Here is a 22,705-nt window from a genome sequence, read left to right on the forward strand (position 1 = left end):
AGAAACCCTTATCTTCTCTCCTAGAAGTTCCTAGATAAGCATGGTGCGGTAAGATAATTTTGTCTCTAATTTTGACAGTGTATTCGAGACTCGTTCAAAACGTTGGCATTTCAGAAAATTGTATTGCAAAAAAATCCTATTTACTTTTTGCTTTTTAATTTAGATTATATTTTAAGAATTTTATTTAAAATTTGTAGTGCACGGATCATGGAGTGTTTGGAGCGAAAACACATGCAGTGTAACATGTGGTGTTGGAACCAGATTACGATCTCGCAACTGTTCTAATCCACATCCTCAATATGGTGGGAACAACTGTACAGGCAACAGTACAGATCATGTCACATGTACTCAGCCTAACGAATGCCCAGGTAAATGTTTGAATAAAAGATTATTCAGAGCTAAAAAGGAAGTTATACATTTGAAATTCTAAAATCATTGACAGTACTAGTTTACCATATATTTGTGAGATAATAACATCCCAATTCTTATTTAACATAATTCAAAGGTAAACGGAAAGTTCAACATTGGTTTAAAACAATGTACACTATTTATATGTTAGCTGGAATAGATATCACATTCATATCATCAGATCTTTTCCCTAGGTCACACATTCACGGATCTGACGCTGGACTAGCTACGGATACGATCCGGCATCATTTGTGGCAATCTGTATTAATTCGTATATATCTGTAGTGTTGCCTTAGTCATACGTAGTAGATCATGGTAGTACTTGTATATCCTTGACAATTTTTGAACATGCGCTAAATTTGACCACGGATCAAACGACCGTAGTAACTGCTTACTAGACATGACCAGGATATTGACGAACGAACATGATAGGAGCGGTAATTGTATGTTAAAAAAACGAACTTTCAACTTAAAGATGGTATTATATTTGGATGGCATGTTATCATGGTAATAGATAGAAACACATTAAATATACCGATATTAAAAAAAGTGTTCATAATATAAATAAAAGGCGTATGATAAAATGTGGTGAGCATTTTGACAGCACAATGAAATTTCTCACACATATGATTATTCAAGATCACCAACGAATTTTGCAATGAATAAGCAAATATTATGTTGGATTTTGATGATTTGAAATAATTCATAAATGTATAAGATTATTAAATAACTGTTATCGGATCGTATGTTTGCTCAATGTTTTTCATTTGGTATTCAAGTTTCACCACTCCAGAAGAACCCTGGCTTGTAACAATTCTGTTAGGGTATGCAGGTAGTCTGTTGCAAGGATAAAATTTTGTCGCTATCCAATATACCCTCGTTTGCCAATGGGATATTTATTGGTAATTTGTTCTTGTACTAAAAGTGCATTAACTTTTTGCCACTGGACGTTGAGCAACTAACAATGAATTATTCAACCAATCAGGTTTCAGACATAAAAATCTATCAGTTTACAAAAACAATGCCTGCAGTATGTCCCTTGTCCAGGTAACAATTTCAATAATAGATCAGTCACAAATATAGTGGCAGTTAAATATTCGAACACTTTATACGTAATATGTATGTGGAGAAAAGATTTTATCTTACCTCCTATACATTTCTATGAATATAATTGGTTAAAAGCGTCCGCGTGGAGACCGTGTATATTCCATATTAGGTTAATAGGGAGGCGGGGCTAAGTTAATGCACGGTTAATAATGGTGTTACGTCCCTTTATAAAAACAAAACGGTACTGCGAAAAAATCTGAACGGTTTCAACAGACGAAGAAATTGATGATGAAGTTTGAAATAAATTCATAAAACACATTTAAACCTAACAACTTGTTATTCTTGGTATCTGTTTTTGTAGGATCAATGGAAGTAGTTTCTTAATACTAACGGTATTGAAGACTGGCTCATTTTGATAGGTCACTAGTCTAAATTTCACACGTTAATATAGTCGGTAAGATAAATTCGTTACATAATGTGCTAGTGACGTAATACGGTATATATGGGGTAAGTAAATTCTATATGGGGATTCGAGCTTCGCTCTCACCCCATATGGAATTTACTAACCCCATATATACCGTGTTAGATCACTAGCACACTATGTAACTAATAATATTTAACGTTGGTATAACATCACAGCGATGCACATGTCAATCATATCAATTATATATAAATAGAATGTAACTGTTGGCAAAACTTCCACATACTAAAAGAGTTGCAATCAAATTTCTGTCTGCTGCAATTTTCGATCTAGCAGGAAATCTACTATTTTTTTGCAGAAATATAAGGTGTTCTAAGAAATAAGATACGATTTCAGAAACCCTTATCTTCTCTCCTAGAAGTTCCTAGATAAGCATGGTGCGGTAAGATAATTTTGTCTCTAATTTTGACAGTGTATTCGAGACTCGTTCAAAACGTTGGCATTTCAGAAAATTGTATTGCAAAAAAATCCTATTTACTTTTTGCTTTTTAATTTAGATTATATTTTAAGAATTTTATTTAAAATTTGTAGTGCACGGATCATGGAGTGTTTGGAGCGAAAACACATGCAGTGTAACATGTGGTGTTGGAACCAGATTACGATCTCGCAACTGTTCTAATCCACATCCTCAATATGGTGGGAACAACTGTACAGGCAACAGTACAGATCATGTCACATGTACTCAGCCTAACGAATGCCCAGGTAAATGTTTGAATAAAAGATTATTCAGAGCTAAAGAGGAAGTTATACATTTGAAATTCTAAAATCATTGACAGTACTAGTTTACCATATATTTGTGAGATAATAACATCCCAATTCTTATTTAACATAATTCAAAGGTAAACGGAAAGTTCAACATTGGTTTAAAACAATGTACACTATTTATATGTTAGCTGGAATAGATATCACATTCATATCATCAGATCTTTTCCCTAGGTCACACATTCACGGATCTGACGCTGGACTAGCTACGGATACGATCCGGCATCATTTGTGGCAATCTGTATTAATTCGTATATATCTGTAGTGTTGCCTTAGTCATACGTAGTAGATCATGGTAGTACTTGTATATCCTTGACAATTTTTGAACATGCGCTAAATTTGACCACGGATCAAACGACCGTAGTAACTGCTTACTAGACATGACCAGGATATTGACGAACGAACATGATAGGAGCGGTAATTGTATGTTAAAAAAACGAACTTTCAACTTAAAGATGGTATTATATTTGGATGGCATGTTATCATGGTAATAGATAGAAACACATTAAATATACCGATATTAAAAAAAGTGTTCATAATATAAATAAAAGGCGTATGATAAAATGTGGTGAGCATTTTGACAGCACAATGAAATTTCTCACACATATGATTATTCAAGATCACCAACGAATTTTGCAATGAATAAGCAAATATTATGTTGGATTTTGATGATTTGAAATAATTCATAAATGTATAAGATTATTAAATAACTGTTATCGGATCGTATGTTTGCTCAATGTTTTTCATTTGGTATTCAAGTTTCACCACTCCAGAAGAACCCTGGCTTGTAACAATTCTGTTAGGGTATGCAGGTAGTCTGTTGCAAGGATAAAATTTTGTCGCTATCCAATATACCCTCGTTTGCCAATGGGATATTTATTGGTAATTTGTTCTTGTACTAAAAGTGCATTAACTTTTTGCCACTGGACGTTGAGCAACTAACAATGAATTATTCAACCAATCAGGTTTCAGACATAAAAATCTATCAGTTTACAAAAACAATGCCTGCAGTATGTCCCTTGTCCAGGTAACAATTTCAATAATAGATCAGTCACAAATATAGTGGCAGTTAAATATTCGAACACTTTATACGTAATATGTATGTGGAGAAAAGATTTTATCTTACCTCCTATACATTTCTATGAATATAATGGTTAAAAGCGTCCGCTTGGAGACCGTGTGTATTCCTTATTAGGTAAGTAGGGAGGTGGGGCGTATTTCATACACGGTTAGTACTGGTGTTACGTCCATTTATAAAAACCAAACGATACTGAGAAAAAAATCTTAAAGGTTTCAACAGACGAAGAAATTGATGATGAAGATTGAAATAAATTCATAAAACACATTGAAACCTAACAAGTTGTAATTGTTGGCATCTGTTTTTGTAGGATCAATGGAAGTAGTTTCTTAATACTAACGGTATTGAAGACTGGCTCATTTTTATAGGTCACTAGTCTAAATTTCACACGTTAATATAGTCGGTAAGATAAATTCGTTACATAGTGTGCTAGTGACGTAATACGGTATATATGGGGTAAGTAAATTCTATATGGGGATTCGAGCGTCGGTCTCACCCAATATGGAATATACTGACCCCATATATAACGTATTAGATCACTAGCACACTATGTAACTAATAATATTTAACGTTGGTATAACATCACAACGAGCACATGTCAATCATATCAATTATATATAAATAGAATGTAACTGTTGGCAAAACTTTCACATACTAAAAGAGTTGCAATCAAACTTCTGTCTGCTGCAATTTTCGATCTAGCAGGAAATCTACTATTTTTTTGCAGAAATATTAGGTGTTCTAAGTCACACCACATCTTCCTATATCTAAGAAATAAAATACGATTTCAGAAACCCTTATCTACTGTCCTAGAAGTTCCTAGATAAGCATGGTGCGGTAAGATAATTTTGTCTCTAATTTTGACAGTGTATTCGAGACTCGTTCAAAACGTTGGCATTTCAGAAAATTGTATTGCAAAAAAAAAATCCTATTTACATTATATTTTAAGAATTTTATTTGAAATTTGTAGTGCACGGAGCATGGAGTGTTTGGAGCGAAAACACATGCAGTGTAACATGTGGTGTTGGAACCAGATTACGATCTCGCAACTGTTCTAATCCACATCCTAAATATGGTGGAAACAACTGTACAGGCAACGGAACAGACCATGTCACATGTACTCAGCCTAACGAATGTCCAGGTAACTGTTTGAATAAAACATTATTCAGAGGTAAAGACGAACGCAAAAAGTGCCGGCAGTATGACCCTTGTCCAGGTAACAATTTCGATAATAGATCAGTCACAAATATAGTGGCAGCTATTTTCGGTACTTATACATCCTCGGATTTCAAATGCTTGGCTTGAGCGTTCATGATGAAGGTAAATCCAGATTTTTTTAAATATTCGAACACTTTATACGTTATATTTATGTGGAGAAAAGATTTTTATCTGACCTTCTATACATTTATATGAATATGATTGGTCGGAAACTTGTTTAATTGACCAGAATACAGTATCCAGAATACATTTTTAAAAACTATTTATTTTCATTTTCACGTATTTTACTGAATGATGGACTTACTTTCTTTTACTGGTAACATTCAGATTCTGTCTGAGGTTAAAGTTTTTCATTCAACAATAACTTTGCCAAACCTTCATGGAATTTTATAAACAAAAATACAGAATCCAGAGCAAAATTTAGAAAATATTTGTTTTCATTTTTCCTTATTAAACTGAAAAATAACATAGTTTGGAGAGCAAAATTAAGAAAATAATTATTTTCAAATTTCAGTATTTTACTGAAAAATTTCATAGTTTTGAATTTGTTTTAGGTGTAATTGTAACCTCACTGAAAATAAAAAACAAAGAGTTAATTCTGAATGAAGGAGAAACTGCTGTGTTTGATTGTGTTGTTGTGGCTAATACCGCTGTTAGAATCCATTGGACCAGAGATTCTCAGGTAGTTACCATGATGATAACGTAGATGTTACTATTGTTTTTTTTTAATTTAAAAAGTTATAACCTTTCAAATTGACCTAATTCTTTTTTTGCTTACAAATTTATACTAAAATACTAATATGACACCATATAAATGCATACATTGTAACTTTTCTCCTGATTTAGGCAATTTTGTTGATTATTGAAAATTTAGTGATAAGTGTATTTTCGATTACTAAAATTACAGTAAAAATTTCACAACTGTTAACATTTTTTACCCTAAAATTGCATGGTAAATTATTGAAGGTTTTGTGCAAATAAAATTATTCTGAAAACATTGCATAATTTACAAACTTATAAATTATTATAATTCATTTAAAGAACATTCATTTAGATTTACATAACTTTTTTCTTATATAAACTATGGAGTTTGGTAAGATCCTACCACAAAAAAAAAAAAAAAAAACTTGAAAAAGCAAACTTTAATCATGGTGATTGAAAATTTGAATTGTTACCATGCAATTTTTATCATATGCTTCTAACATTTTTAATAAGCTGAATTTAGTCAAAACTATATAAAACGATACAATATGTATAGATAATAATTAATTTTTTATGGAATGTTCAGTTCACAACTGTAAAAAGAGATAGGGAAAATACATATGGAGCATCAGACATAAAGTCCAAATAAAAAAAGACACCATGGTAAAAACAATTAACATATTCACTACGTAAAACCCATGCAGAGAGCAACATTAACCACTTACAAAAATTTGGGTGAACTCATGAACTAGGGTAAGCTGATCCTGTTCCAAATGTGAAGCATGTCAATTTACTCATGCATGTATCGTCACAATTAAGAAAAAGGGAACAGGAAGTGGAAAATATAGTTGATAAACTGTGACACAGATGTGTTCATCAAAATCATGATAACATCCAGAAAATAGCTTGAGACATGACTTCAACTTTACCACCTTGGAGACACAAACACTGGAATATCCTATCAACATGGAATTTCCTGTTTCTCATTTTGAGGGACTGTGGGTAATGTGGGTAATGCAACTATAGATATAATGTGAGGCTATTGATGTGAACACACCCCATCACTGACAGTGTAAATTAAGCTACTCTCATTTAAAAGTAGTTTTTATTATTTTTTCATTGAATTTTGTTGATTAAAAGTTTCAGGATAATATGGTAAGTATAATGTAAGTGGTATATATAACTTACCATTAATAAACAAGTAAGAGCAGACAAAATGTTACATGCAACCATGGCGAGCAGTGATTTATATACACAAATACTATTCATAGTTTTTTTTCTTTTAGGACAGTCATTTCACATTATCTTAAATTGAAAATAAAATTATCAACTTCAGTAAAATTTAGAGAAATTAGATAAGTTTTAATTAAAGAAAAAAAGGACAAAATTTGAGGATTAAAATTAAGGCAATATTTATATAACCGAATTTTAAAATATACTAAATTCTGTTTCATTCTTCATAAGGCTGTTTCAAATATTTATGTGGTTATCTGTAAACAAGTGTGTCTGCTCATCTTATAATTCCTGTCAGTGAGATTATTCCATTTACACATATGTCTTATGGTGATCTCCCTTTACAATACTACACATACACAAAATGTTTTGTAGGTCACGTGGTAACCTCCCTTTACACTCTTTTGTCAATGCCGATTTCCCCTTTGTACTGGGTAATTTTCCTTTGCACTTCAGATTTTTCCCTTGATGATTTCCCATTTTGTACTGGAGTAATCTCCCTTTACACTTATATATTATCCTTGATGTTTTCCTTTTTTTACTGGGTAATTTTCCTTTGGTCCTCAATTTTTTTCCTGAATGATTGTCTTTTTTTGTACTGGGTAATCTCCCTTTGCACTTCATATTTTTATGGATGGTTTCCCTTATGTACTGGGTAATCTCCTTTTGCACTTCATATTTTGTCCTGGATGATTTTTCTTTTGTACTGGGTAATCTTCCTTTGGTCCCAAGATTTTAACTAGAGGATTTCCTTTTTAGTACTGAGTAATCTTTGTCATGGATGATATGCCTTTAAAGCACTACGAAACCTCAAACTATTTTGTCTTAGATTTCCCTTTTCATACTGGGTTATCTCCCAGTACACTTCATATTGTTTTGGATGATTTCCCTTTTGTATTGGGTAATCTCCCTTAACAATTCTTATTTGCCCTGGATGATGTCCCTTTCTGTACCGGGTAATCTCCCTTTACACTTCACATTTTGTCTCGAATGTCTTCAAACCACCCATCTCAAGTGGCACAATTTAGGTTAATGCTGTATTCAATTTCCTTGTTATTAACTCTTTTCCGGTGAATATTACAAAATTGGATGAATCTGTTTCAACTTCAAGAACATTTTGTTTTTATATCCTTTGTCACAATATCCCCATCCTTTCAGGTAGAATATTACTGATATTAATTTATATAAGCATTTTTGAAGATTGTTCTTTTTCCCTGTATTTATTTTGTAACGGGAGACCTTTGAAAAAATATGATTCTTATAAATGGAAACAATTTATGCTGCTAGAATGAACCTGTTTGAATTAAGTGTCGGTAAGAAAAAAAAATTGACAGATAATGCCATATAATATAGTTATACTATGCAATCCATTCTGAACCAGAATTTGTGGACATATATCCAATTATCCATTCATATCAAGCATGTTTTGACATAGTAGTGCAAGATCTGCTGAAAAATGGCAATTAGCAATCAGTTCTTATCAGCTAGCATAAAGAATGAATTACATTGATATTACAATCCCCCTATCTAAGTAAACAGGTTCATATGTATTGTAGCTGTCATATTTACATAGAAGGCTAGTAGTTGTAACAATGGATCGGAGTTGGAAAGGAACATGTGGATCCCCCACAACCAACATACTTTCTTTGCAAAATATTGAACATACATCTACAAATCATTCATGAATAATTTCCAAATTTATACTTGATGACCCATGTCTAATGTCATAAACTAGACTTCATTTTTACCCTCTAACAACTATTGTAATGGAATAGCCCAAACTGGATATTATTATCTTGTGAAAAATCTTTTCTTTTTAAAAAAGATATTTTTTCTTGTCTATCTTTTTAACTTAACATATCTCTGGGTTATTCTTTTCTTTTAATTAATTGCATGTTTCTCAACTGATTCTCAAGAGTATCTTTCTGGATGTTGGTTAGATAATAAGACTGTAACAGACTACCAAAAACAAAGGAACAGCACATGTGTAGCTGTTCTTCATCTAAAAGTAACACAGTGCATTCTTTAATTCACTATACCCCTAAACACATTTAAGGGTTTCATCTCAGTCGAGTAGATTTAGATGGAAAACTATAACCTAGAAAAATCAGAGAAAACTTAATAGAAATGGTACTGATAAATATTTTTTCTTGAGGTTCTTTCCTGAATAGCCATATCATTATGATATCTAAGGTTTCCTGTTTGGGTCTTATCCTCATAATCAAATATTTGTATTTCTATTTTCAAATTGAGCATTGCGCATACTATGGATTCATTTATTTTCGTGTGTATCAATTTTCCTGGTTTAAGGAAATTGTACTTTCATGGTTATTTGATTTAGTCGTTTTCTGGTTACACAAGCCAATAGAAATTTCATACTTCATTGAACATGTAAATGTGTGGTTCACATGTAGAAAATTGGTATCCCAAGAATGTTAATGAATCCACAGTATTACTAAGGGAATTTGTGTTTTGTGCATCTAATTCAATAATTATTGCTATATAATAATTTCTGTATGTAAATGATAGGATATACCTTCTAAAGCTGTGATTTATAGAGGAAGACTGACCATTCCAAACTTGGTACTCGCCGATGCTGACACCTACATCTGTTCTGTACCTACCTCACCACGAGCCACTCCAGACAGGGCCAGTCTATTGGTTATCCCAGGTAAGGAGTATTACATTTTTGACAAAGAAAATAAAACCTTTCTCTAGAATCAGTTGTTGTTTAGATTTTGCAGAGTAAACTGCCAAGTAAGTTTTAACATATTTTTAAAAAAGGAAATTAAAACCTTTATTTAAAATTAATTGGTGTTTGCCTGACTATTCATTTTTGCAAAGTGAATTGTCCAAATGAAATATTACAATGGATATTATTATTTGTGGAATTCTTTCATTTAAATTTACATTTTTTCCTTGAAAAAACAATCATTCATTGATTAATTCGACTTAAAAAACAGAAACTCTTAGTGATGAAAATAAACATACCTTAATTTGTTCCATTGCTTGATTTAAAGCTGTTCAAGTATACAAAAGTGAAAGCAGTCCTCACTTTTGAATCATTAAAATGTTCATTTTATATCATTTTAATCATTTGCTACATTATACATATAATATATTATATATTTACCACGTAATGCAATCAACAATCAATCAATATATTATATATTTTCAGTATGTGAACCTAACCAATTTAGTTGTCGAGATGGAACCTGTATTACAGAAACGTACAGATGTGATAGTTATGCTGACTGTAATGACCGTTCTGATGAGGAAAACTGTAAGTTCATGTGTACCCATTTCAACAGGAGGATCTGGATTGAATAAGAAATAAAAAGAAGGGTAGGCCAAAACCTCATAAAAGTGTGCCAATAAAAATAAGGAGTAGAGAAAAATAGGCCAATAAATAACGAATAGAAAATAATTTAGTGCTAAAATATAAAGATTAAAGGATGAGGCCTTAAAATCTAATAATGCATTAATGAAAAATAGCATTTCCAGTTAGATATCTACTACCGATTAAACCCAAGGCCTATTGTCCCCCCTCTCAAATATTTGTATCTCATGAAGAATATAACACACCTTTCTTTATTTTAGAAATAATTTGTGGCAGCTGTATATTTTTTTTCATTTAACCAAGGGTTGGGCATTTATATTCGATTATTTTACCCTGAGCGATTCTAATAGGACAAAATCCATTATTTGGTTAACCATGAAAGCCCTATACATACGATACTGTTTTTGGCTGTTCCGTTTCAACCCAATTTTGATAATATTAGTAATATTATATAATTCAATGATTATTTGTTTTAATCGCATTTTTCACTTATATATTTTCTTCCAATGTTATTTTATTCGTTGTGAGGCGTACAAAAAGCTTTAAAACGCCCAGTATTTACATTTGATTTTTTTTTTACGGAAACATACTTGTGACGTCACCTTGTTTCGTTGCCGTGCCATGACATTAACATCATTTCGCAGAATTTTCGTTTCATGAAATTTGACCTTGAAAAATAAATTGAAATGGACTGATTTGTTTATTTTGCTGTAGAATATATATATATATATATATATATATATATATATTGCATTTGAATTTTGGCCTATGTAAAGTAGGGGTTTTGATGTCGAAAATTGAGAATATCTGGTAAAATAAATAAGTTGGTCGTAACACAGAACAGCCGGTTTTGTGTATTTATGCGCTTGTGCTAAAAGTAGATATACTGTGATAATACTGGTTGACGATAATAGGTCGTCAATTTAGAATTCGACATTATTAATGATACATTTTATTATGAAAAAAACCTAATTGATAAAACACTGTAATTTCCAACCTTAAAGATTTATTTTTCTATCTTAAGGCCCAGGAGGTCCATGTCGTACAGGTCAGTACGCCTGTGATGACGGGTCATGTGCCAGGCAAGGAAGTGGCTGTAACGGCCGTACAGAGTGCAGAGATGGGTCAGACGAATTTCCTAAATATTGTGGTTGTCCAAGTTTAAGACAGTTCCAATGTAGAGATGGTACCAAGTGTATTGATGCCATGCAGGAGTGTGATGGAATTACTGAATGTACTGATCGCTCAGATGAACATAGCAGATGTGGTGAGTATCCACAAAGTATTCCAGTATTCTATAAGTATTCCATGAGTATTCTTTGTGTATTCCATGATTATTCTAGAAGTATTCATGAGTATTCCATAAGTATTCCAAGAGTTTTCAATGATTATTCCAAAAAGTATTCAATGATTATTCCAAGAGTATTCCATGATTATTTTATGAGTATTTCACAAGTATTTCATGATTATTCGAGGAGTATTCCTTGAGTTACAGTATTCCATGAGTATTTAAAAGAAATTTCATGAGTATTCCAAAAGTATTCCAGGAGTATTCCAGGATTATTTCATGAGTTTTCCATAATAAAATTAAGAAAGGATATGGGGAATGTGTCATAAGTACATAAGTATTCCATGTAACATTTTCTTGTTATTAAGGATCAATGTATCAGTGTGAGTTACTGTTGGTTAGTTGTCATTTGTGAGGAGCTCATTTTTTGTGGATATCTTGGGTATATGTAAACTAAAAATTCTTATGTTCAACAAATGTAAACTTTCTACTTGCTTAAACAAAGAATGATAGAAAAGTAAAGAATCTGGTTTCAAGGAAAATACAAAGATTATTACCAAGGAAATTTAATGAATCCAAGGTACTGTGTAGATTCAGAAGAAAAAAAACTGTTTTTCATTTTCGTTGTCTCAATCAGACAAGAAGACCAAAAAATGCTGTACATATCAGCTTTGGCTTTGAAATTCAGAAATGAAAATTAACCAGTTACATCAATTTACACACAAAAATTTATCATTAAGATTTAATGTTGTTATTTTTCTTTAAACCTTGGTGGGGATTTGTGAATAACAACCTGTAATGCTTTAGAATAATTGTTTATCAAAGAACTTTTGTTTGACTTTTGTAGTATCCACATGTCGCCCTGATGAATTCCGTTGCAGTGATGGTACATGTATCAACCTTGTTAAAGAGTGTGATGGTGTTAGAGACTGTGTTGACAATTCAGACGAAAATAATTGTCGTAAGTTTAGTTTTTCAAAAGTTTGAGATTGAGTTTTTTCTTCAGCATTTGTATTTTGATAGACATGTAGCAATAAGTTGCTGAAAACATGTATTTAATGTAAATTCAGAAATAATTGTGATGTTTTTTTTATGCAAATTATAATGTGACTGGGGGAGTATCACAGTAATAAGAACACACATTCTGATATCTGATACATTTATTTGTATGCAGATTAATCTGACAATAACTCACATTGTCTACAGTAATAGCAATAATAAATGCTCACACTTATTTCTAAATTTACAGTACATAAAATGTACAAGTTTAAACATGCAGTTGCAGATTCATTTGAATGAAATTGGCAATTGCCACCAAAATAAATAAGAAAAGACATTTGCCAGCTTCAAAAGAAAACGTGTTTACTATAGAAGCTGACAAATTCATCATGCTTAATGTCAAAATGCTAGACTTTGATTGGTTAATACAAGGGAGATAGTTTATGTTATCCAATGTCAAATATTCTATTACCCTTCACTGATAAACTAGATCAATTGTTTTTTTGTGAAATATTTGATTTTTTGTGGTAAAGAATGCATGCAATGCAATTAAAATTAAGAATGATCAAAACACTGGATTGCGGACAGATTTGAAATACTGTAAACCAACTTATCTTTGCAAGGTTTTGATTTCACGACTTCCATAATAGTAGTAAAATGATGCGAAATTGTTGTGAAAATGTCAAACTTGGATCTTTACTTATTAAACTACATCAAGTAAATTAGAAAATAGCAAAATTTAAAAGCTGTGATATGGACTAAAATGGGTAAAACGTGAAGTAAAGTTGGTTTACAGGAATCCTTTTAATTATGTCTTCTTTTTCTCTTGTAGCTACATTGAATTGTCGTGCTGATCAGTTTACTTGTACACAACAATTCCAGTGTATACCAGCGGCTAGAAAATGTGATGGTTTCGCTGACTGTTCTGATAGAACTGACGAGGAAGGTTGTGGTAAGAATAAAGTCAAATAACAAAAATGCCAAACTGTGAGGAAAAATTAAAAGCAGAAAGTCACTAATCAAATGGCATAATCAAAAGCTCAAACAAGTCAAACAAATGGATAACAACTGTCATATTTCTGACTTGGTACAGAGTCTTGTTGATTTGGACACCTAAGACGATTTATTATTGCAATTTGCGATTTGTTTACAGTTCCTTACAATTTTTACTTCTTATATTTGCTAGAAACTTATTCTTTAAGCATCATTGACAAAAAGGATTTTTTAAGTATACAAACCTTCGTATGTTTAAAATCCTTTTCAGATTAACACCTACTGTTGTTGTTTAGTGTATTTTTGTTTAAATTAGAAGGAAACTGATAATATGAAAGAAGAAAATGTTAAGGCAATGGACAATATTCCAGTGCTTGTGATGATGCAACTTTACATCCCTGGTTAAAGAGAGATGATACCAAACTCATAAGTCAACAACAGACTGACAATTCAATGGCAAAAACAACAACCACAACACAAACAACAGAAAACAAAGCACAAAATAAAAAAACTATACTGAGAAAAAAGAACCCCATAAAAAAACCGGCAGTAAGTTCATGAACTTTGGAGGAGTAAGCAGATCCTGCTCCCCTTTCGTCACCTGTTGTGTTCAGGTTTGACCATTCCTGAGGAATTTACATTCAGAAAAGTGCTTTCAAAGTATAAAATATTTGTTGTGTTATTTTTATCACAGCTTGTAAACCCAACGAGTTCCGCTGCAGTAATGGTCAGTGTATTGATAACAGGAGGCAATGTGATCGTAACAGGGATTGTTTGGACAACTCTGATGAAGAGGGATGTGGTAAGTTATAACGGTCAATTCTACACATTTTAGCTAAAAATCGTCAGACATCTGTATATGATTGTTTGCTAAGCAGTTGTTTAGATTCTGAACATGTTAAGAATACATTTTAAATTGACTGTGGATTTAAGGATGTAAACCTCTGAGGAGCCAAAAATTTCTAGAATTAAACTTTTTTTCTTAACCTGATTTTTTGGTTTATAAGACTGTAACAAAATAATTGGTGAAGAAAAAAGCATATGGTGGTGCACTTCTTTTTTTGCTACAGCCCTTTGAAAATGCACAATTTTGATGATTTTCCCATTTTTCATCGATTTTTACCTATTTTTGGACTATTATTACAGTTCCACAATTAAAAAACTTTTTTTCATTCTTTCTATAAAGATGAAGTGGACCAATCTGAATAAATTTACTTAAAAAAACTATAGGTAGGTGTTAATAAAAGAAAGTTTTATCATATTTTGAGGCTTTTTTGTGTAAAATTTACTATGCTGTCAATTTTGTATTTTTGTGATTTTTCTCAATTTTAAGAACAAAATGCATATTATTTAAGCTTTTTTGTTATAGATGATTGAAAAAAATACATATCTAAGAAATTTGAAAAGACAAAAATGATATGGGATGTACATGGTTCTTGTAAAATCATTTTTTGTACCCCTCACCTATTTTCTCAAAATTTTGGCTAAAAATAGACTTGATTGGTGGTAAAATTTGAAAACTAGATTACTCAAAAACCATTCATTGTAAATACACAATTTTTTCACAGAGTTATGTTTGATTATAATATTTTTAAAATTCATTGATATTTTTCACTTGTATCACATGTTTTGGAAATAATTCAAGAACAAGATTTCAACGAGACTGAACGAGACTGAAAAGTCAGAAGAATACATCCTTAATAATATTCTTGGTAAACTAATTTTCTTGGGTGTTGGTAAAACATGAATTCAGATATTCAAAACAGGAACACATTTAAAATAGATTTTGTTTTTTATTTGGTCGGGTTGTTGTCTCTTTGACACATTCCCCATTTCCATTCTCAATTTTATTGTTCATAGACTTTGGCAAAATCCACAAAATCAGATATCCAGGAATTATTTTTTTTCTTCAATCCAACAAAATTGTGAAACCACGAAAAATAAATGAATCCACAGTACTTTTATAGCTTTGATTTAATGACTAATAGCTTTGTCCTGATTAATCGATGGGACTGTTTAAATAAATTACTAAATTAATGTGTATAACTATATAAATCTTTAAGCTAAAACAGCAAATATAGATGAAAATGCAATAAAAGGATAAAGTGAAACAATTTGAGACTGTATACCTGCCGATTGTAGAAATTACAGGATAACAGGTCAAACTTTAAATAATAAGATACTCAAGTTGAGACTTTATTCATGCTGGCTTTGGACATACAACGGTACACTTAAACTTTTTCATTACAGGATGTCAACCAAATGAATTTACATGTAGAAGTGGAGACTGTATCCCTGCTGACCGTAGATGTGACAGGAGATCAGATTGTCGTGATGGATCAGATGAACTGAATTGTCGTATGTAAATTTGCAATATACAAACACAACAGTTTATAAAATGATTGGAACTTTTAAAATACCTGACAAGTATTCATTACAATTTAGAAAGATGTAGTATTACATTAAGAAAATAGCTAAATTAGAGAACAAAAATCTACACAGAAAAAATAATTTGAAATTCTTATATTTGTAAAAAAAAAGGGAAAAGTTGAGTCAAATGTTTCATTCTGTTGAGGCATGGAGGATTACATATTTCATATTATTGAATTTTGCTTTTATTTACAGTAACTGTGATTTATCTATTTCAATTTCTAAATAGTTCTTAGTGAGGTGCCCCAGGGACAATCATTTCAATTTTCTATTTCTGTGGGTTAAATGATCTTTGTAGTATGGTATTCTGTAATTAAAAACATTAAAAATTCAGAAAACTTCATCAGCTCATTATACGAGCGCAAAAAAAAAATTTGCGTCATATAATGATATCAATTCTTCATCGTCGTCCGAAGACGCATTTAGTTTCCAGACAACTACTTTGATTTAGTTAATGGATCACTATAAATTTTTACCAGAAGGTTTAATACCACTAAAGAAAAGTAGAGATTGAATTTAGAGGTTATGGTCCCAATAGTTTAGGAATTAGGGGCCCAAATGGGGCCCAAAATAAGCATTTTGTAGTCTTCAAACAATAACTTGTGTTTAAGTGTATGAATCTCTCTGAAATTATACCAGTTTCCATACCATGATGGGATGGTTAATATTGACTTTAGGGGGTTATGGCTCAAAATGTTTCGGAGTTAGGGGCAAAAAATGGGAAAAGCTAGGTATTTCTGGTCAGTGGACTATTAAGAAAATTTAAAAGCAGTGTAAGGGAGATTTCTAAAACATTTAACATACAATGTTTGGTATGTTTGGATTTAGCTCCCTTACACTACTTGTAAATAATGTATAAAGAAATGTCAGGTTTTGGACTTTTTGCAAACAAAAAGGAGGGTGGTAATAGATTTCCATTTTTTTTTCAAGTTTCTCAATAACCAAATTTTTGAATTGTTTGAAGAAGAAATCTTTAATTGCACAATATTGCATAATAGATTTGTAAGATCTTGACATTTGTTTGGCGTCAGAAACTCGTATTATGTCAAGAATTTGATCTCAATCCAAATTCAGAGCTGTATCAAGCTTGAATGTTGTGTCCATACTTGCCCCAACTGTTCAGGGTTCACCCTCTGTGGTTATATAAAGCTGCGCCCTGTGGAGCACCTGGTTTTCTCTAGGCATCATAAAACACAAAGACTATGGTATGGGTGTGGGTGAAGCCAGAGAGCTTCTTAGAAGAGGAAATTACACCTATTTGCACTTAACCAAATCTCATTTCTGCTCAACAAAAATTGAAAGAAGATAACTGTGTTCCCAGACCTAATGACTTAAAGTAAAGATGTTGCATGATATTATAGTAAATAATATATATTGTAAAAAATAACAATATTAGTTTCTTTTGTAGCTTCTCAACAAGTAACCATCAGCATTACTCCCAGAGAGATGACTTTGAGAGTAGGTTCTCAGGCTTATTTTGAGTGTACTATATCACCAGCAGACACACCATTAGAATGGTACAGAAATGGAAATATTGTAAGTGTCTAAAATTTATAGGTTATCTTTGGTAATCTCAACAAGATTGATTATTCTTGCTTGAGCTGGTACGGCGAAAAGTGAGAAAAGCAATCGAGTAGAAATGACCAATGATAATCTGTTTATTAATTGCTATTTTACCTATGACGACATTGTTGATTTCATTGACAAAGGGCATGTAGGCCTTTACCTTCTGGCAATAAATTATCATATCACTCTACTGTGTTCAGAAAGAAAACTATCTGTCAGTAAGATCTATTCAAAATTTCATAAAATAATGAATCAACAGAGTACCTAATTTTAATTTTGACATAAAAACTAAATTTTTTAATCACATTTATCTCAAATCTTTCTGTGTGATAATTTTGCATCTAAGGCTGCCCAAGTGATTTTAGTTTTTCTCAGTAAAGATTAAAGAGAATGTATGATGTCAGATATTGTCTAGGACAAGTGTATATGTGTAAATAGATAATAGATATTATAAATGGTTTTTCAAACTTGAGGAAGTGTACATGTCTAGGTTACTTCTTAACTCGGTGCTATCTTCTTTTTTCAAGAATGTAGAATGTTGCTTTAAGAATTAAATGCTTCTTTTTGTAAATTAATTAGGGGGGGTATAAGCTTTGCCAGAAGTACATATTGTATTGGCTTCAATCTAAAAATGTGTGCTCAATCAATGCTTTTACAGCCCTATATACTAAAAGAATAAAATTGAGAATGGAAATGGGGAATATGTCAAAAAGACAACAATCCGACCAAACAGCAGATAACAGTCAAAGCAATGCTTATAATAACATTATTTTGCTAGGTTCATAAAGATTTCAATCAAGTTTTTCTTTCATTTAACTGAGCTCTTAATTATGAAAGTGTGTGTCATCATGAATGTTCCTTTTTTATTTTGAAATGAATGTAAATTTAAGAATGATGCCAGATTGCTGTTAGCCAATCAAAATAATGTATTATAATGAAACCTTCATGTAATGTAATTATACACTATTGATTATCAATAAATTATGAATTTTCTGTCTTTTTTGTAGGATATACAACCTAAAGCTACTGTGGAGAGAGGTCGTCTCATCATACCTAACCTTGATATTACTGATGCAGGAGATTATATCTGCTCTGGTATCTACAATGACAGGACGTACACAGAATCAGCTAGGCTTGTAGTCAGGCAAAGTAAGTACCTAGCCTTGATATCACTGATGCAGGAGATTATATCTGCTCTGGTATCTACAATGACAGGACATACACAGAATCAGCCAGGCTTGTAGTCAGACAAAGTAAGTACCTAACCTTGATATCACTGATGCTGGAGATTATATCTGCTGTGGTTTCTACAATGACAGGACATACACAGAATCAGCCAGGCTTGTAGTCAGACAAAGTAAGTACCTAACCTTGATATCAACGATGCAGGAGATTATATCTGCTCTGGTATCTACAATGACAGGACCTACACAGAATCAGCCAGGCTTGTAGTCAGACAAAGTAAGTACCTAACCTTGATATCACTGATGCAGGAGATAATATCTACTCTGGTGTCTACAATGACAGGACCTACACAGAATCAGCCAGGCTTGTAGTCAGACAAAGTAAGTACCTAACCTTGATATCACTGATGCTGGAGATTATATCTGCTCTGGTATCTACAATGACAGGACCTACACAGAATCAGCCAGGCTTGTAGTCAGGCAAAGTAAGTACCTAGCCTTGATAACACTGATACAGGAGATTATATCTGCTCTGGTATCTACAATGACAGGACGCACACAGAATCAGCCAGGCTTGTAGTCTGGCAAAGTAAGTACTTAGCCTTGATATCACTGATGCAGGAGATTATATCTGCTCTGGTATCTACAATTACAGGACGCACACAGAATCAGCCAGGCTTGTAGTCAGACAAAGTAAGTACCTAGCCTTGATATCACTGATGCTGGGGATTATATCTGCTCTGGTATCTACAATGACAGGACGCACACAGAATCAGCAAGGCTTGTAGTCAGGCAAAGTAAGTACCTAGCCTTGATATTACTGATGCTGGGGATTATATCTGCTCTGGTATCTACAATGACAGGACGCACACAGAATCAGCCAGGCTTGTAGTCAGACAAAGTTAGTACCTAACCTTGATTTCACTGATGGAGGATATTATATTCTCTGGTACCTACAATGACAGGACATACACAGAATCGACCAGGATGGTAGTCAGGCAAAGTAAGTACCTAACCGTGTTATCACTGATGCAGGAGATTATATAGCACTGATGATGGGGATTATATCTGCTCTGGTGTCTACAATGACAGGACGTACACAGAATCAGCCAGGCTTGTAGTCAGGCAAAGTAAGTACCTAACCTTGATATCACTGATGCTAGAGATTATATCTGCTCTGGTTTCTACAATGACAGGACATACACAGAATCTGCCAGGCTCGTAGTCAGGCAAAGTAAGTACCTAACCTTGATATCACTGATGCTGGAGATTATATCTGCTCTGGTTTCTACAATGACAGGACATACACAGAATCGGCCAGGCTTGTAGTCAGGCAAAGTAAATATCTAACCTTGATATCACTGATGCTGGAGATTATATCTGCTCTGGTTTCTACAATGACAGGACATACACAGAATCAGCCAGGCTTGTACTCATGTAAAGTAAGTACCTAACCTTGATATCACTGATGCAGGAGATTATATCTGCTCTGGTTTCTACAATGACAGGACATACACAGAATCAGCCAGGCTTGTAGTCAGGCAAAGTAAGTACCTAACCTTGATATCACTGATGCTGGAGATTATATCTGCTCTGGTATCTACAATGACAGGACATACACAGAATCAGCCAGGCTTGTAGTCAGGCAAAGTAAGTACCTAGCCTTGATATCACTGATGCAGGAGATTATATCTGCTCTGGTATCTACAATGACAGGACATACACAGAATCAGCCAGGCTTGTAGTCAGACAAAGTAAGTACCTAACCTTGATATCACTGATGCTGGAGATTATATCTGCTCTGGTATCTACAATGACAGGACATACACAGAATCAGCCAGGCTTGTAGTCAGACAAAGTAAGTACCTAACCTTGATATCACTGATGCTGGAGATTATATCTGCTCTGGTATCTACAATGAGAGGATGTACACAGAATCAGCCAGGCTTGTAGTCAGACAAAGTAAGTACCTAACCTTGATATCACTGATGCTGGAGATTATATCTGCTCTGGTATCTACAATGACAGGACGCACACAGAATCAGCTAGGCTTGTAGTCAGGCAAAGTAAGTACGTGGCCTTGATATCACTGATGCAGGAGATTATATCTGATCTGGTACCTACAATGACAGGAGATACACAGAATCAGCCAGGCTTGTAGTCAGGCAAAGTAAGTACCTAGCCTTGATATCACTGATGCAGGAGATTATATCTACTCTGGTATCTACAACGACAGGACGTACACAGAATCAACCAGGCTTGTAGTCAGGCAAAGTAAGTACCTAGCCTTGATATCACTGATACTGGAGATAATATCTACTCTGGTATCTACAATGACTGGACGCACACAGAATCAGCCAGGCTTGTAGTCAGGCAAAGTAAGTACCTAGCCTTGATATCACTGATACTGGGGATTATATCTGCTCTGGTATCTACAATGACAGGACATACACAGAATCAGCCAGACTTGTAGTCAGGCAAAGTAAGTACCTAGCCTTGATATCACTGATACTGGAGATTATATCTACTCTGGTATCTACAATGACAGGACGCACACAGAATCAGCCAGGCTTGTAGTCAGGCAAAGTAAGTACCTAGCCTTGATAACAGTGATCCTGGAGATTATATCTGCTCTGGTATCTACAATGACAGGACATACACAGAATCAGCCAGGCTTGTAGTCAGGCAAAGTAAGTACCTAGCCTTGATATCACTGATACTGGAGATTATATCTACTCTGGTATCTACAATGACAGGACGCACACAGAATCAGTCAGGCTTGTAGTCGGACAAAGTAAGTACCTAACCTTGATATCACTGATACTGGAGATTATATCTACTCAGGCAAAGTAAGTATTACAGGACATACACATCTACAATGAGAGGATGTACACAGAATCAGCCAGGCTTGTAGTCGGACAAAGTAAGTACCTAACCTTGATATCACTGATACTGGAGATTATATCTACTCTGGTATCTACAATGACAGGACGCACACAGAATCAGCCAGGCTTGTAGTCAGGCAAAGTAAGTACCTAGCCTTGATAACACTGATACTGGAGATTATATCTGCTCTGGTATCTACAATGACAGGACGCACACAGAATCAGCCAGGCTTGTAGTCAGGCAAAGTAAGTACCTAGCCTTGATAACACTGATACTGGAGATTATATCTGCTCTGGTATCTACAATGACAGGACATACACAGAATCAGCCAGGCTTGTAGTCAGGCAAAGTAAGTAACTAACCGTGATATCACTGATGCTGGGGATTATATCTGCTCTGGTATCTACAATTACAGGACATACACATAATCAGCCAGGCTTGTAGTCAGGCAAAGTAAGTACCTAACCTTGATATCACTGATGCTGGAGATTATATCTGCTCTGGTATCTACAATGACAGGACATACACAGAATCAGCCAGGCTTGTAGTCAGGCAAAGTAAGTAACTAACCGTGATATCACTGATGCTGGGGTTATATCTGCTCTGGTATCTACAATGACAGGACATACACAGAATCAGCCAGGCTCGTAGTCAGGCAAAGTAAGTACCTAACCTTTATATCACTGATGCTGGAGATTATATCTGCTCTGGTATCTAAAATGACAGGACATACACAGAATCAGCCAGGCTTGTAGTCAGACAAAGTAAGTACCTAACCTTGATATCACTGATGCTGGAGATTATATCTGCTCTGGTATTTACAATGACAGGACATACACAGAATCAGCCAGGCTTGTAGTCAGACAAAGTAAGTACCTAACCTTGATATCACTGATGCTGGAGATTATATCTGCTCTGGTATCTACAATGAGAGGATGTACACAGAATCAGCCAGGCTTGTAGTCGGACAAAGTAAGTACCTAACCTTGATATCACTGATGCTGGAGATTATATCTGCTCTGGTATCTACAATGACAGGACGCACACAGAATCAGCTAGGCTTGTAGTCAGGCAAAGTAAGTACGTAGCC

The 22,705-nt window shown here is 33.6% G+C and overlaps 1 protein-coding gene across 1 annotated transcript in view; it reads left to right on the forward strand.

Annotated features, from left to right (window-relative positions):
* LOC139500147 (uncharacterized) overlaps nt 1-18,789 on the forward strand; it is a 100,294-nt gene extending 81,505 nt beyond the window's left edge. The window contains exons 8-20 of the mRNA XM_071288886.1: nt 198-368; nt 2,468-2,638; nt 4,747-4,917; nt 5,549-5,676; nt 9,459-9,600; nt 10,108-10,212; nt 11,294-11,536; nt 12,405-12,518; nt 13,389-13,508; nt 14,244-14,351; nt 15,800-15,907; nt 17,388-17,515; nt 18,553-18,789. Of these exons, the coding sequence (XP_071144987.1) occupies nt 198-368; nt 2,468-2,638; nt 4,747-4,917; nt 5,549-5,676; nt 9,459-9,600; nt 10,108-10,212; nt 11,294-11,536; nt 12,405-12,518; nt 13,389-13,508; nt 14,244-14,351; nt 15,800-15,907; nt 17,388-17,515; nt 18,553-18,789 (1,946 nt within the window). The remainder of the gene's footprint in view (nt 1-197; nt 369-2,467; nt 2,639-4,746; nt 4,918-5,548; nt 5,677-9,458; nt 9,601-10,107; nt 10,213-11,293; nt 11,537-12,404; nt 12,519-13,388; nt 13,509-14,243; nt 14,352-15,799; nt 15,908-17,387; nt 17,516-18,552) is intronic.
* The last annotated feature ends 3,916 nt before the right edge of the window (nt 18,790-22,705 follow it).

Source organism: Mytilus edulis, chromosome 13 (genome assembly GCF_963676685.1).
Source record: "Mytilus edulis chromosome 13, xbMytEdul2.2, whole genome shotgun sequence".
In the NCBI taxonomy this organism is placed as follows: Eukaryota; Metazoa; Mollusca; class Bivalvia; order Mytilida; family Mytilidae; genus Mytilus; species Mytilus edulis.